The sequence below is a fragment of the Kogia breviceps genome, chromosome 2 (genome assembly GCF_026419965.1).
Source record: "Kogia breviceps isolate mKogBre1 chromosome 2, mKogBre1 haplotype 1, whole genome shotgun sequence".
NCBI lineage: Eukaryota > Metazoa > Chordata > Mammalia > Artiodactyla > Physeteridae > Kogia > Kogia breviceps.
The window spans coordinates 19,876,067-19,890,987 of record NC_081311.1 but is presented as its reverse complement, the minus strand read 5'-3'; the positions used below and the strand labels follow the sequence as shown (position 1 = coordinate 19,890,987).

The window sequence follows — 14,921 nt, the reverse complement described above, 5'->3', positions numbered from 1 at the left end:
ATTGGGCCAGGCAGTGTACTAAGTGCAGATATAATTTAATCAGCACACGAATCTTAACAGAGGTTTCGTGGATGGGGAAACTTAGGCCAAGGGCAGTTACAGGACTCACCCAGGCACACACGCAGTCTGTATGCAGCAGAGCTGGGACTTGAATCCTTCTCTATGGCACTCCCATAGGGCCCTGACTCCCACCGTCCTTCCCGAGCCTGGAGAGCATCCATGGTTCCTGCAGACTCTCACTGGGTCTGCAGTAGCAGTGAAACAGTGTCAACTGGGGCAGGGGTCTTCAGAACCAAAAGGTGGAATTCAGCTAGGGTAGGGGTGGGAGGTTCCTGGGCTGCCACGTCTGCCTTTCTGTCAAATAAAAGAGAGCCAGGTGTGGAGGCACCCCACTGTGAGCTTTGCACAGCTGGACTACGGCTTGGCTCGGCTCGGAAGAGGAGTGTGGGGAGAGATGCTTACACCTCCTCCCTCTTCCTGGAAAATAACTTTGCATTCGAAGGGAGAAAGAAAGAGTGAGTAAATCTGTAACTGGGATTTGGTGGCCTGGGGATTTCATTTGGTCCCGTGAAGGCAGATGCCCGTGCGTCTGTGAGTGAGTGAGCGAGTGTGCGTGCATTGGGGGAAGAGAACTTGAGGTCACATGTGACGATATTTTGGATTGGGCTTTTATTTTTTAAGTAATAGCAGCTCCCATTTGTTGGAAACCTACTATGTGCCAGGCATTGGTATTACTCTTATGTGAAGAAAAAAATAGCTTAGTAGTTTGTTTTTATGCCGGTGCGCTCAGAGCCTTCGAGTATTTTTTTCCATTCGTGTTTAAATCCTATGCTCTACGATGTGGTAGGATCTGGGGAGAGTTGGGAAGTGTGCGGGGACGGGCAGGGGGCGGTCCCTGCCTCGCCTGTCTCCACCTTTTATTTTGACCGGTCCGATGGCGACCGGCTCGCACTAGGACCCAGGCGCCAGAGCGCCTCCGTCTGTCCTGTAGCTTCATTCAATCTCCCATACACACAGACCCACTGCGAGACGGACACACACACTCAGACACACAACTGCACGCAGCGAGGCTCGGAAAGTCAGGTCGCCTCCTCGCCTCGGCGCCTTCGCTCCAGCCAGCCGGTTCTCCCCTGGGGCCCGGAGCTCGGCCGGGCAGCGCAGCCCCAAAACAGGACGAGCTCGGCGGACCCCGGTTCCTCCATGGGCAAACGCGGGCGGCCGCGCAAGGAGTCGCGCTGCGAGGGTGCGGGGCTGGCCCCCGCCGCGCCCCCGGCCGTGACCGCGCCCCAGCCCCCGGCCCAGCCAGAGGAGCTCGCGGGGGCCAAGCTCAGGTGCCCCTTCTCGGACATTTTCAACACCAGCGAGAACTCGATGGAGAAGCACATCAACACTTTTCTGCAGAACGTGCAGATTCTGCTCGAGGCCGCCAGCTACCTGGAGCAGATCGAGAAAGAAAACAAAAGTAAGTTTGGGGGCGCTGGCTCCTCCTCGGCGCCCAGCTCTTTCTTCCTCGCCCATTTGGGCGACCCCTGTCGCCTGCTTGACCCCCCTCCCCCAACACACACACATCCAGCCCTCGGCAGTAAAGCCGATGACACCGGAGAAAGGACACGCACGCACAAAGCTGCTAAAGATGTAACAAAGACGAGCGGGGGGAAGGGGGGGGCCTGTCGGTGCGTCCGTCTGTCCGTCTCCCAGAGGCTGGCAGGACCGCTGGGCCGAGGAGCGGGGGAGTGTTGTTGTTTGCTGACAACTGAGCCGAGAGCTCATCTCTTCGAGGTCGCCTTTCTTCCTTTTTTTTTTTTCCGGAGCCTTCTCGGGCAGACAAGTGTTGTTTTTCTGTCGCTCGTTCCTGGGTGGGGTGGGGATTAGAAGCCGAAAGTTGGAAACTGTAGGCAGAGCTCAGCGGTTCCAGAAAGAAAACACACAGACACACACGACAACGATAACACCAACAACCAAACAGCCCTCCACGGCGTGGGCTCGGGCTGGCTCAGCTCTGCTTCTCCCTCCTGTCTACTTTGCTTTTTCCTCTCCTCTCGCAGCAAGGCTGGGCTCAGGCCATCGCGTCCACGGATACAGTCCTCCTGCGCCTCTGGTGCCCTGTGGTTTCCTCACCGCCCCCCCCCCCCAAAGAAACAGGCCGGCAAAGCCAAGCACCCCCAGCAGCTCGCCCCGGACCCGCTGTCCTGCGCCCGGGAAACTTGGCGAGGGGGACGCAGCCAGAAGGAAACTTTGGGATCTCGCAGGAAACAATAGTTATGGAAGAAGGTGTAGGCTGTTATGTTCGTTTTTTTTATTTTCCGGGATAAGGCTCCCGAGTGAGCGCGCTGGGCAAGGAAGGCAAATGCCTTCCTCGTGGATTTCTACTGTTCCCCCCCACCACCCCAGATTCAGGTGGAGAGCGATGCTTGGGGAGGGGGTTCTGGGAGCCCCACCCCGGCCTGTCCTCCTTTTTGTATTTGTTTGTTTCATTTTTGCCTCTGCCAACTGGGTCCCCCCCATCCTCCCCAGGCAGTCGCTCAGCGCCGTTAACGGGGGCACGCGTGTGCGGCGTTTCCAGCACGGTCCTCACAAATAATAGCTGCGAGAAGGGCGAAGGGGCCGAGGAATATAAACCGACAAGAGTAGAGAAAAGCAGGCTGTTTAATCTGTCCGAACAAGTAGGAAGATCAATGAGATGAGAGTGTGTGTGTGTGTGTGTGTGTGTGTGTGTGTGTGTGTGTGTGAGAGAGAGAGAGAGAGAGAGAGAGAGAGAGAGAGGAGGAGAGAGAGAAAGAAAGAAAGGAAGAAAGAAAGGGTCCGATTGCAACGTGTCAGATCTTGCAACCTACTCCCCCCTCCCCCAAACACAACAACAACCCTCAAACACAAAAACACCTTAGCTGACCGACACCCCAGGCTTTAGGGGTTAAAGCAACCGTGTGATGGCAGCGAAATCGTGCAGTAGCTTAAGGCAAAAACAGGGGTTTGTGTAGCGTGGTCGGTGGTGCGTTCTTTTCTTCTCTTCTGTTTTCTCGGAGTGCCTGGGTTGCGAGAAAGGCGCATCGTCGGCCGTGTAGCTGAATGTTTGCGATTATTCACGGGTTTTTTGGGGGGGGGGCAGTGTGCATTCGTCAGTACGGTAGTTTCTGAAAAGCCAGAGCTGGTGGGGAGGTGGGGGAAGACGTGGTTTTGTTTGGTGTGTTCGCTTTTGTTGGAGGGGGGAGGGGCGTGATTTCTTACGCTATCCCCCGCCCGGGTGCCCTGTTCCCCTGAGTCTGTCCCGTGGCGCCGGCTCTGGCCGGGGTGCACCCAAAGAGGGCACCTTGGCAGTGTGTGGCAAACCTGGTTGGCCCCCTCCGCCCCCCTCTACAGAAGAGTGTACTAAACAGGCTGCTGGAGCTTCCACCGCATCCCTCGCCCCCCGCCCCTCGCACTCGCAGACAATCGGAGACCTCTGCTCCCCACCTCGCCGCCCCCACCCTCGCTCCCCCGGCCGCCTTGGCCGCCGCCACCTCCTTGTTTACCGGTGCCGGGGCTCTGGCGTGGCCACCAGTCACGTAAGCAGAGGGCCGGGCGCGCTTGGCCGGGCTGCCCCGCACCGGGCGAGCCAGCGGCAGCGGAGCCAGGCTCCCAAGACCGTGGAAGCCAAGGGGCTTCCTCCTGGTCCCTTTCCCGAGGCGTCCGCGCTGCAAGACCCCGAGAGGGGCTTGGGAACCTGGGCGCCCCAATCGAAGTCAACTTCGTGTGCGTAATCAGCCCCTCGGCCCCGCTGCCCCCCTCCTTCGGCCGGCTCCCCGCGGGAGTATTTTTAGCTCTCTTGCCTCTTTTCGCAGCCGCTGTTTGGCTCAGCATGACGTGATGCCAGCGGCCCCCAGATTTCCCCGAGAGCGGGAACTCCACTCGAGGCCCTTGCCCCCTCCCCAACAGCTCACGCAGGCGAGGGTGACCTCCAGCAAACTATGGGGCGACCATCCGCAGAGCCCTCTATTATCTCCCCTTAAAATTGGAGCGGCCCACGGAGGCCACTTTATTTTCCCCACTCTCGCCCCGCCTCCCGCCCAGTCTCGGTCTCCTGGTACGGAAAACAGCGGGCCCTACATCTGCCTCATTTTATTAGGGGTGCTTCTTCGCGCTGGCGGCGCTCGCCGTTGTTTTCTGCTCGCTTCACACAATGCCCGCGCGTCACGGCGGTCCGCGTGTGCACAGCAATAACGCGAGTCGGGGGGCGGGTCGTGCGTGCGTCGGGTTCGGTCACTGAGGGTCCCTCCGCGCGCGCAGGACTTGTTTTGCTTCAGAGCCCCGCTTTCCGAAACGCTTACATCATTCAGTCGTTGGGGGAGGGAGGGGAATCTAGGCGTTCCGATAGGATTCCAGCGTTTCTCAGGTCCCTGATTTTCGGAAGGAAGCAAGGACCCTAGCTTTTAAATTATTTTTATGACTGAGGGGGGGCTCAAGTTTTGTTAGTTGGGCAAGGTTTTTTGTTTGCTTGTTTTCTTAGGTCACTACTGCAAAGGGCATTACTGGCCGGCTCAGGTGCACAATCTCCCCGCTTTCATTTCAGCCAGTTCTCCAGTAATCACTTGATCTCAGTTTCTCCGCCTCCTCCTCTTCCCCCTCCCAGCTAGAGACACATGGTTTCCACATGGAGACAAACTTCTTTCCTCTGACTGGACTTGACCTAGCAGCGTCGCTCAGCCAATCGGAAGCTTCAGCTTTGTATGACGTCACGCGTTGCTGAGGCCAGAGACTGGGGAGGTGGAGCCAGGAGGCAAGCCAGAAAATCACGGGGAGCTCTAGTGTGGCCAGCTGGTACAGTCCCTTCTTAAAGGGACGCTCTTCACCTGGGTGTTGAGCCTCAATTTTCCATTTCGGGTTCTGTGAGACATTCTCGAAATGCACCGATAGGCCCTGGTCACGAGTTTACATGTTCCGCTTTTACCGTTTGCAAAGTATTTACTTGGCAGGAGCTTGCCTTATTTTCCGTTGTCACCAGAACTGCTTTTCATGGCTTCTTTGAGGTTTCTGTACTAGGAGAGGTCACTGAGTGTACACAGTACTGAACTATTCTCAGTATGTATAATGAGTTTTCTTGGGGTGTTCAAATTAAGTCACTCAGTATTGACTGCTCTGTGCAAGGCAAGGATTGCTTAGGATATGCTGGTACATTCTCCCAAAGTTCCAACTGATGTGAATCCCTGAGAATCTCAAATTAAAGGCCTCCAGAAATATTAATCATGGATACTGTGACCCTGTTATCACAAATTCAGAAATTATACATAAATAACCTCTGACATATCACCCATATCCATTTGGGGTCCAGTGGAGGGATGGCAATTTAGGACTGACTGATTAGGAGAAAAAATATGTACTTCCTGTTTTGGAAAAGGTTAAAAATGAAAGGAACTAAGAAAGAAATTCACAAAAGGGTGTTATGTGCATAAAAGTTGTTCAGCAGGCAAGTGGAAGTTACTATAACCGGTAAGGTCTACAGGACAGAAAAGGCCTTCCCAGTCTGTAGGGAAGGTGGCTTTGGGGCAATGCTTAAGATAGAAAAGAATGATTAAATGGGAGTAGAAGCCATGGGTGGCTCTCTGGAGTGCATTACCTGGGCTTGAGGGTGAGGTGCTTTCCTAAGGGCATGGACAGGCCAAAGAGCAGCCTCTTCCTCCTGCCTAGAGTAAGCTGCTGCTGTGTGGTGTCATTTGGCCCTACCCTGCCTTCCTGACTTAATCTCCTCGGCTCCCGTCTGCCAGGTCCACCAGCAAGCAGGCTTTACAGTCATGTGTCTATGCTTAACTTAGACTCTTCCCTCTGTCTAAAATGCCCTCATTCTCTTACTCCCCTAGAGTTATCTGTGTCTTACCTACCCTTCAAGGCCTAGGTCAGTTCCCACCTCCTCCAGGAAACCTCCCCTGGATATTTCTTAAGTCACGGTAGTTGAGAGAATGAAAGCTTTACAGTCACCTAAAGCAGGGCCTAAATTCCCCCTTCACAGTTTACTTACTGGCTGTGTGACCTTGGGCACAAGTTACCTAACCTTTCTGAGGTTTCATTTCATTTTTGTAAAACAAGGATAACAATAGCATTGGCCTCCTGCCATTGCTGAACTGAGATGCTCCATTTAAAGTACCTGGAATATAGTAGGTGCTCAAAACAGTCACTTCTTTGAGCCTTGATAATCAGCAGTTCTCTACTTGCTTGCTGTGCATTAGCTTTATCCTCACAGGGAGAAGATTAGCATCTTAAGGGAAAAGATCACTTATGGTATTTCAGTATATGTCACCGTTGCATAACACTGGGCATACACATACGGTAGACTATATACATCCTTTGATTGGTTGGATTTGTCATTTACTGGCTGTGGCACAGTGATCAGGTTTGAAGGCCAGGGGACACATGACAGACTTTCTGAAGACTTGGAGAAGAGTTGGAAATACTGATCTCTTCCAAGGAGGGAGGATGTCTCCCATTATCAATGCAGAATGCTCTTGGGCTGTAAAGACCAGGGCTTATAAGGAGATGGTACCTCAGGCCTAGAGAGCTGAAACTACATCAGCTGTGACCCTACAGATGGATCAGTTATTGATTTAGAGAGCAGGAAACCAGCGCAACTTATGCTAAAATTGAGGGCTTTGGTGGCAACTAACCTTCACCTAGGTCACATTTCGGTACAGCAGGATCTTATGATTCATTCATTCATTCATTCCACAAATATGTATTGAGCATGTACTATGTGCAATTGCTTTTTTTTCTGAAAACTCCATGGGTTGATTTATGATGGGAGTGGAGTGATGTACTTGTTTTTGGTGGAGTTATGTAAAGAGCATTATTAAATCAGGCTTCTGTTTCCTCTGCATCCTAAATTATGTTCCTCAGATTCAACTTTTTTTCCAGTTTTAAATATTATCTCTGCCCATAGGTAAAGGCCAGAAATAGACTTTTGAGGATACTGTTGTGGCTTTCAGAGTCCCAGAGCTCCCAGGGACTGGGTAACCTGTGGAGGGAACCCAGGAAAAGCATCCGGACCTTGGAAGTTAGAGAAGCTGAACTGAGCCATTCCTGGTTTGGGAGGTGGGGGGTGGGGGGGAAGCTCTATCAGATCCAAGGCAAAACAACAGCTGCTCACCTCCCTGCCCTCTCTGACCAAAACACTCTCCCACTGATGCACCTAGAAATGGGGGTTTTCATCTGAGGATGGCTGGCAGAAGTCTGGGGGTAGAACTGAAGGAAATGAAGAGGGTGCCAGCATGCCGCGGCAGCAGCAACTAATTGCATTGTATAATGTCAACACTGGCAACTATTTATCGAGCACTGACTCTACTTGGTAAAGAATGGGGCTAAACATGCGTTATCTCCTCCAATCTTCACAACCACCCCATGGCATATGCACTTCTATTACCCCCATTTTACAGAGGGGGTAACCGAGGAACAGGGAGCTGAGTAACTTGCCCAAAGGTCACAGGGTTAATAATGGCAGAGCTGAGTTTTGAACCTCGGCCTCTGATTCGACTGAGCCTACAGTTTTAACCATATATACGTGTATGCATTTTCCAGGCAAGGAATGAAGTCCAGAGAGGTGAAATGACTTGCTCAAGGTCACCCAATAATCTGAAGCAGAGCGGGTGTTTATAACACCCTGTTGATTGTCCAGGGTCTTTCTGCACACACTCTGCTTAGAAAAGGTTTAGAAGTGAAGCTGGAGACAGAAGAGCCAACCAGAGAGATTTTGTTTTTGTTTTTCAGAGTTGTTCAAGTCTGCTGGCCCTAACTCAAGTTTAGGCTCCTAGGAAACACTACCCACCTCCTATTGCCTTTCCCAAGTCTGTCCTCTGGACATATTAGAGGACTTGGGGCTGTTGCTATGGTACTAGGGCCAACAGCAGGTTCACCAAAAGCTGGGTCTTTTGCCTTTCAAAAAAAAGCCTGGCCCTGCAGAAATGAATTGGCCACAAAGATTTGCATCAGTCATTGTGGCTTGTTCTGTTTTAGATCCCCCTGCTTCCCTACCGCCCCCCTTCCCTACCACCACCACTTTCTATAAATACAGTTGGATAAATATTGATTTAAACTGGGTTTCTGGAGGAGAAGCCCATGGTTGCCCTGGCCTGGTCTTCACTTAGATACCACCAGTATGCCAGGCCTGACACACCTAACCCCTGATAGCACTGGCTTCCAAATGACCCGTTTTGGGGAGGTGACTTGTGGTTTTGTGGCTTTTGAGTTAAAAAGAGAGAGAAAGAAAACAAAGTATAAAAAGCAATAACCCAGCAAGAAATGGGAATCTTCCTGCAGAATGAATAAAGGCATTTTCAGCAGGAAGAAACGGGGGAAGGTTTATGGTAGCCTGGCCTTCTGAACCAGTTCTCATTCTGCCTTCCACTCCCTTTTGGGTTCTGTTTTAAAGGAGGCAGGTGGTAAGGCGGAGAGCATCAGGGCCAGGAGGAGCCCTAGAGGTCACAGAGCAGCCATCATCCTCACTATACAGATGGGGAGGCCGAGGCCCAGAGAGGGACAGTGGCTTACCCAAGATGACACAGGAGAGGCAGAACCAGGTCCTTCTGGGCTGTGTTCCCTCCCACCTGACGTGAGAATGGGTCCCAGGCAGAGCCCCAAACTGGGCTTTTGTTTTACAAGTCAGGTGCTCATAAAGTCAGCAATTCTCAACCCTGGTTTACTGATCTCGGGGTGTGTCCGGTTATTGCAAAGGTCATTGCAACATTCTCAGTAGTCTCTCAAAATTGAGCTAATTTGAATTCACCATTTAGAAGAAACATTTTCTTTTACATTTAGGGTGAGGGGAGTGGGTGGAGCCAAAGGCAATGTCAGTGACAGGATGGCTACCCAGCCTTAACTGAGGAGGAGGAATTCAAGTCTTCCCAGAGGGGCCTCCTTCTGGGGGTGGAGGGTGGAGCTCTGCCTCACACTGGAGAGAAGCTTCAATTCCGCAGGGAGAGACACCTGCTCTCTGGCTCTTCTGCTAAACTAAAGGGAAATAATTTTCTCGATACTGTTGTCCCTGAGTGGCCTGGCTGGAGGTGTTAAAGCTGTCAGCAGCTGACTTGATCTCTCCAGCCAAAGCGAATGGGCATTTGCCACCATCCTCCCCAGCTGGAGGTTCCTTCTTTGCTTCCTCATCTTGGCAGAATGCTGTACAGGGCCCCTTGCTTGTGAAATATTTTGAAAGTTCAGGTGACCCTTGTTTTGAGCAATACATCTCCAGGAAATATATGTAAATAGGATCTCTTTTTTAAAAATTTAGGTTAGAGAAGCTTTCTTTAAAAGGCCCCTGTGGCAAATAATTTTATAAAATGTGGAATTATATTGCATGCCAGGAATTCTCCCTAAATGTGTTCTGTGAGTTTGTTCATTCATCCATCCATCAAACTGGTATTTAAGGGGTACACACTGCTTTATGTCAGGCTCAGTACTAGGACCTGGAAGTACAGTTTCCTGCCATCATGGAGTTATACTCTATTGCAGTGCCAGATTTTAGAAATTCAGTTGTCTTAAAGTAAACCCCAACAATGTGGGACTGCATCTGACTTGGGCTTTGTGTCTTTGGTTCTAGCCATCATTACAGATAGAACAAAAATTTGTGCCGGGCTTCCAAAAAAAAGAATAGTCCCTCCCCTCCCTGCATGCACCCTGCCACCCCCCAGCCTGGTGTTTAAAATCCTTTGTGTTTTGTGTTTATCCTTGTAATATTTACAGATCTGACTTTTTTTTTTTTTTTTTTAAGCTGCCTGAGCTTAGGAAATCAAGTACTGTGTAAGCAACCTTGTCAATAAGCACATTCCACTCCTAGTTCTTTATAGACGGGGGCACTCTGCACTTGGAGGATTGGTCATAGCAGTGCTCCTACCAAGCCTGCTCTCCCGTACAACATGCCCTTGGCCTCATACCTCTAATATCCAACTCCAGTATCTGCTAAGGAAATTTAAACACAGCAAAATTAGAAAGATAAACACAGTGTCCTGAGGGAGAGAAAGATTGGGAAGTTTAAAGCTAATAAAAGGGGATTTGGATTACCTGCTATCTGAGATATTTTTACTCTGTGTCTTTATTGCCATTAGCAAGGATACTTGAATAAAGATGATTCGGGACTATTTTAATACTGTTGTATTAAAATGGAGGGCGTGCCCAGGGCTGCTCTGTTTTGGGCCATGGGTGGCAAGTGTAAGCGCATGTGGCCTTTGATTTTATTTCTACAGGGGCCCAGAACTTCCTTATCATGTCCCTGTGTTATCTCCCTCTTACCTCCACCACACCTGACCATCTCTACCATATTTCTTGACACCCGAGACTCTGAGTACCTTGCATGCAACTTTCTTTCCTTTTTTCCACCAGCTGTAAAATTTATAACACCTGTGAGGAGCCAAGCACTGGGCTTGTTGCTTCCCAAGTGCAGTATGTATGGTCTCCAGTTCCAGTTCTATATTCCAGTGCAAGTGACAGACAAATAGAGAACAGTAAATAATACTTGCCTGTCTCCTGCGAGTCTGATAGCCTGTCCCCAAGGAGACTGCTGACAAATACAATGTTGTCTCTGTTTTCCAAAGGAATAATGATAATGGTGCCCTTTTACTGAGCAGTTACTATGTGCCAGCACAATGCTAAGTGCTTTATATTAAATCCTAACAATCATCCAACAGGAGGGTGCTGTCATTATCCTCATTTTATAGATGAGGAAAGCCTTAGCCTTAGCAAGGCTAACTAACTTCCCCAAGGCCACCTGCTAACAAACAGTGGAGTTGAGACTCAAAACCAGGTTTTTCTTTCTTCCTAGGAGACTTCAGGACTCTGAGAGAAGTGTCAGAGAGCAAGAGGCAAGAAATGGAATCTGGAATGTTTGAGGTTCAGGCTGAGGGTCCCCTTGGGAATGCCTCCTTGGAGCGACTTCCTTTACTTCCCACTCATCCTAGGGCAGAGAGAGGGCAGCCAAAACCTTCTGGGACCCTTTAGGTATTGACACTGAAGCCAGATAGGGCCCTTTTTTCTGGAAGGCAGTGGTCTAGGGTGTTGCCACTTCCCCGTGCAGTGCCACCTTGCCCAGCACCCCCTGGGGAACTCACCCAACCAGTAGGGCTCCTGATACTCCGGCTGCTACAATGTCAAGGGTGTAAATCCACACCCTGTCAGGCTCTACTAGGTTTCCAGAAGGCACTTGAGCTTGTAGGGCAACTGGTCTGGCCCATGCTTGGCAAGCGTGAGCCACACAGATGAGCTTTAGGCCCTGGCTGCCACCTTGCCGGTGTGGGCCAGCTGGTTCTGGTCAAACGGCCTAGGTCCAACCTCTTCCTCTCCTCCATCGAGATCTGGGAAACTAGAGTGAACTTAAATATAACTGGGTTCATGTCATTTATTTGGTTAAAGCCCTTCAATAGTTTCCTACCTATCTCACTTAGAATAAAATCCACATTCCCTGCATGGCTGCCAACCTTACTGTTTAACCTGAGTGTGGTCTGAAGATGGGTAGCCCTGGTGTCTCCTGGGACCTTGTCAGAAATGGGACTCCCAGGTCCCACCCCAGAGCTGCTGAATCCAAATCTCCACGTTAGCACGATTCCCAGGTGATCTGTGTGCTCATTAAAGTTTGAGAAGCTGCCTAGACAGCCCTTGCGATTGCCCTAATCCCTCTACCTACCTGAAGCTACCCCCATCTCGTTTTTTTGTTTGTTTGTTTTGCGGTACGCGGGCCTCTCACTGTTGTGGCCTCTCCCGTTGCGGAGCACAGGCTCCGGACACGCAGGCCCAGCGGCCATGGCTCACGGGCCCAGCCGCTCGGCGGCATGCGAGATCCTCCCGGACCGGGGCACGAACCCGTGTCCCCTGCATCGGCAGGCGGACTCTCAACCACTGCGCCACCAGGGAAGCCCCCCCCCATCTCGTTTATTATTTATCCCTTATCCTACTAATCACAGTTTACAATGATTTTACTTGCTTATCATCTGTCTATCAGGCTAGAATACAAGCACCTTGAGGACAAAGAGCACAAGCAGTTTTGTTCATTGTTCTCGTTAGCATCTAGGTTAGTGCCCAGCATGTAATGGAGGATTAAGGAATATTCGTTGAGCGAATGATGAGTTCTCTGCCTTTCACCTTCTGACCTAGTGTTTATCAACAAGGGAGCTATTGATGAGACGGTTCTTCTTGAGCAGATGCGTCTGGAATACTGCACGATTTAACATCCTTGGTTCGTACTCACTAAATGCCAGTAGAACTCCCCAGTCATGTTGACACTCAAGAAAGACAATCCTACACATTTCTGAAATCTTCTAGGCGGATGGTATTACGCCTGGGTGAGACCATCGCCCTAACCAATTTTGTCTGACGTTATCTGATGGAACATACCCTGACATATGCAGTGGGGTCCAAAAGTTGGGAAATTTAGGTTTGAATCCGTTTGCTACCTATGTGACCTTGGGCAAATCACTTAACCTTTTGGGGCCTTATCGGGAAAACAGGAATCTCGGAGGTGTGTAGAAGATTAAATGAACTGACTATACAAGTGGCACCACGCACATAGTTGGCTCTCATTATGTAGCAGCTAGTAGGCAAGTGGAGGCATGTTGTTCTAGGATCTCTGGAGAATCCCAGAATCCTAGAATCAGAATGCTGGAAATAGAAGTGATGGTGAGATCACAGACATCTTTGGCCAGGCAAAGGCCTGGTGTTTTATTCTAAACTTTTTTAAAAAATTAATTAATTAATTAATTAATGGCTGTGTTGGGTCTTAGTTTCTGTGCGAGGGCTTTCTCTCGTTGTGGCAAGCGGGGGCCACTCTCCATCGCGGTGCGCGGGCCTGTCACTGTCGTGGCCTCTCTTGTTGCGGAGCATGGGTTCCAGATGCGCAGGCTCAGTAATTGTGGCTCACGGGCCCAGTTGCTCCGTAGCATGTGGGATCTTCCCAGACCAGGGCTCGAACCCGTGTCCCCTGCGTTGGCAGGCAGACTCTCAACCACTGCGCCACCAGGGAAGCCCCTGGTGTTTTATTCTAAATAGTGCATCTGAAGCTGAGAACTCAGCCACGAGGCAGCAGGGCCAGGTGTGTGATTTAGTGTCCAGGGCCTGGCTGGCCCTAAGAGTGACCTCCACAAGTTTCTGCCGCCTGGAAGGGAGTGATGATGCCAAGGGGTGGTGAGGCAGGGCAACTGTAGGCAGGCTCCTGGCAGGGGAGGGAGGGTTACCCAGGGCTGTGTCAAGAATGTGGGGCATCCTCTTAGCAGCAGGGGAAGGCCTCTGGTAATATATTTTTTTAAGGCTTTAAAATCAAATTGCATTTAACTTTGAAAGAATAGGTCATTGCATCCAAAACCTGATAAGTGCAACAAAAAATTACAGTACATTCTTGCTTTTGAATATAGATGGCAAACATTCTAAACAAAATATTAACCCATGGAATGAGCAGTTTTAAAGAACAACATACAATGGCTGACCAGGATATATGCCAGAGATGGCTGAAAGTCACAAAATCTATCAGTATAAATGATTATAACCACAAATTAAAGGAGAATAATACATGACTACAGCAACACATGATAAAATGTCATTTGAAAAAAAGTATTCGGGAGGCATTCCTAATGAAGGAAGCTACTTCCATACAACAAAGATCATTTACCTGTGCTGGTCTTTTAATTAAAGTGATGTAGGGAGGTTGGGCCCATGGCTTGTGGTCATCACCAGCAGAGGAGTTGATTCTTCCCTTTCCTTAGGGAAGAATGAACCTTGAACAGAAGATGAAACAGAACAGGCTTTGGATCCCTTTGGAATGTAACTTGATCTAGATATTTAAAGGAGAGGAGCTCCATAAATTTAAAAGACCAGAAAATGTATTCCACTTTATTTATCTATTTATTTGTTATTTATTTTATTTTATTTTTTATAAATTTATTTATTTGTTTTTGTTTTTTGGTTTTTGGCTGTGTTGGGTCTTCATTGCTGTGCACAGGCTTTCCCTAGTTGCAGCTAGCAGGGGATACTCTTTGTTGCAGTGTGCAGGATTCTCATTGTCGTGGCTTCTCTTGTAGCAGAGCATGGTCTCTAGGCACGCAGGCTTCAGTAGTTGTGGCACACGGGCTCAGTAGTTGTGGCACATGGGCTTAGTTGCTCCACGGCATGTGGGATCTTCCCGGGCCAGGGATAGAACGCGTGTTCCCTGCATTGGCATGCGGATTCTTAACCACTGCACCACCAGGGAAACCCCATATTTACCTATTTATTTTTAAAACCACAAATCAACTAGAAAAAGAATTATGGAGATGGGTAGAAAGCACAGGATGAGAGTCTGTAAGACTGAGTCCTAACCCTTGTCCATCAGTTTGATAGATAACTGTGTGACCTTGGTAAGTTACCATACCTCTCTGAGCCTCAGTATTTGCATCTGAAAAATGGAGGCTGGATTGAGGAATAAGCTTAATGATACAAACTTCTATGAGACAAACCATGAAATGTTATTTGGGGGAACATTCACTTGGCATGGCCCTAGCAAGATCCTCCTGCATACTTTATCAGTTGCACCCCCAAGTGGGGTGCTCCGGGGTAGGCAAGAGTCTTACATGTGCATATTAATTGAGTCCTGCAATGCAGATTTCTTCTTGGATCCAAGTTAATGCAAAAAAGAAGGAAGAGGACATTTGAGAGATTAACACATCCCTTATAATCACCGAAATAGGCTGCTGTTATAAGGGCCATTTAATAAAATGTAAGAAGCCCTTTTCTAACAGGGAAGAGATAGGCCAGGGTGGAAGTCAAGTGCAGCTGTTTGAGCCTCTGCCAGTGGCCTGATCTCACCAGAAAACCAAAGTTAAAAAACAACAAACTTCCAGATTCAGCGATCTCAGGTTAACACTGCCTCCCCCTGCTGTTTCCTCCACCCTCATGTCCTTTCTTTCCCTTTATCCCCAGCTCAGGCACCTGGGTCGTGGTGCTTTTCCGTG

General features: G+C 49.7%; 1 protein-coding gene across 2 annotated transcripts in view; it reads left to right on the top strand.

The window, feature by feature from the left end:
- Positions 1-990: 990 nt before the first annotated feature.
- Positions 991-14,921, top strand: part of MXI1 (MAX interactor 1, dimerization protein) — a 97,534-nt gene continuing 83,603 nt past the window's right edge. Inside the window, exons 1-2 of one of the 2 annotated variants that reach the window (XM_067024701.1) lie at positions 991-1,462; positions 2,046-2,702. In XM_067024701.1, the coding sequence (XP_066880802.1) occupies positions 1,201-1,462; positions 2,046-2,581 (798 nt within the window). In that variant the 5' untranslated portion in view covers positions 991-1,200 and the 3' untranslated portion in view covers positions 2,582-2,702. Of the gene's footprint in view, positions 1,463-2,045; positions 2,703-14,921 lie in introns of those variants that run through there. The other variant, XM_059054902.2, reaches the window with a different exon arrangement.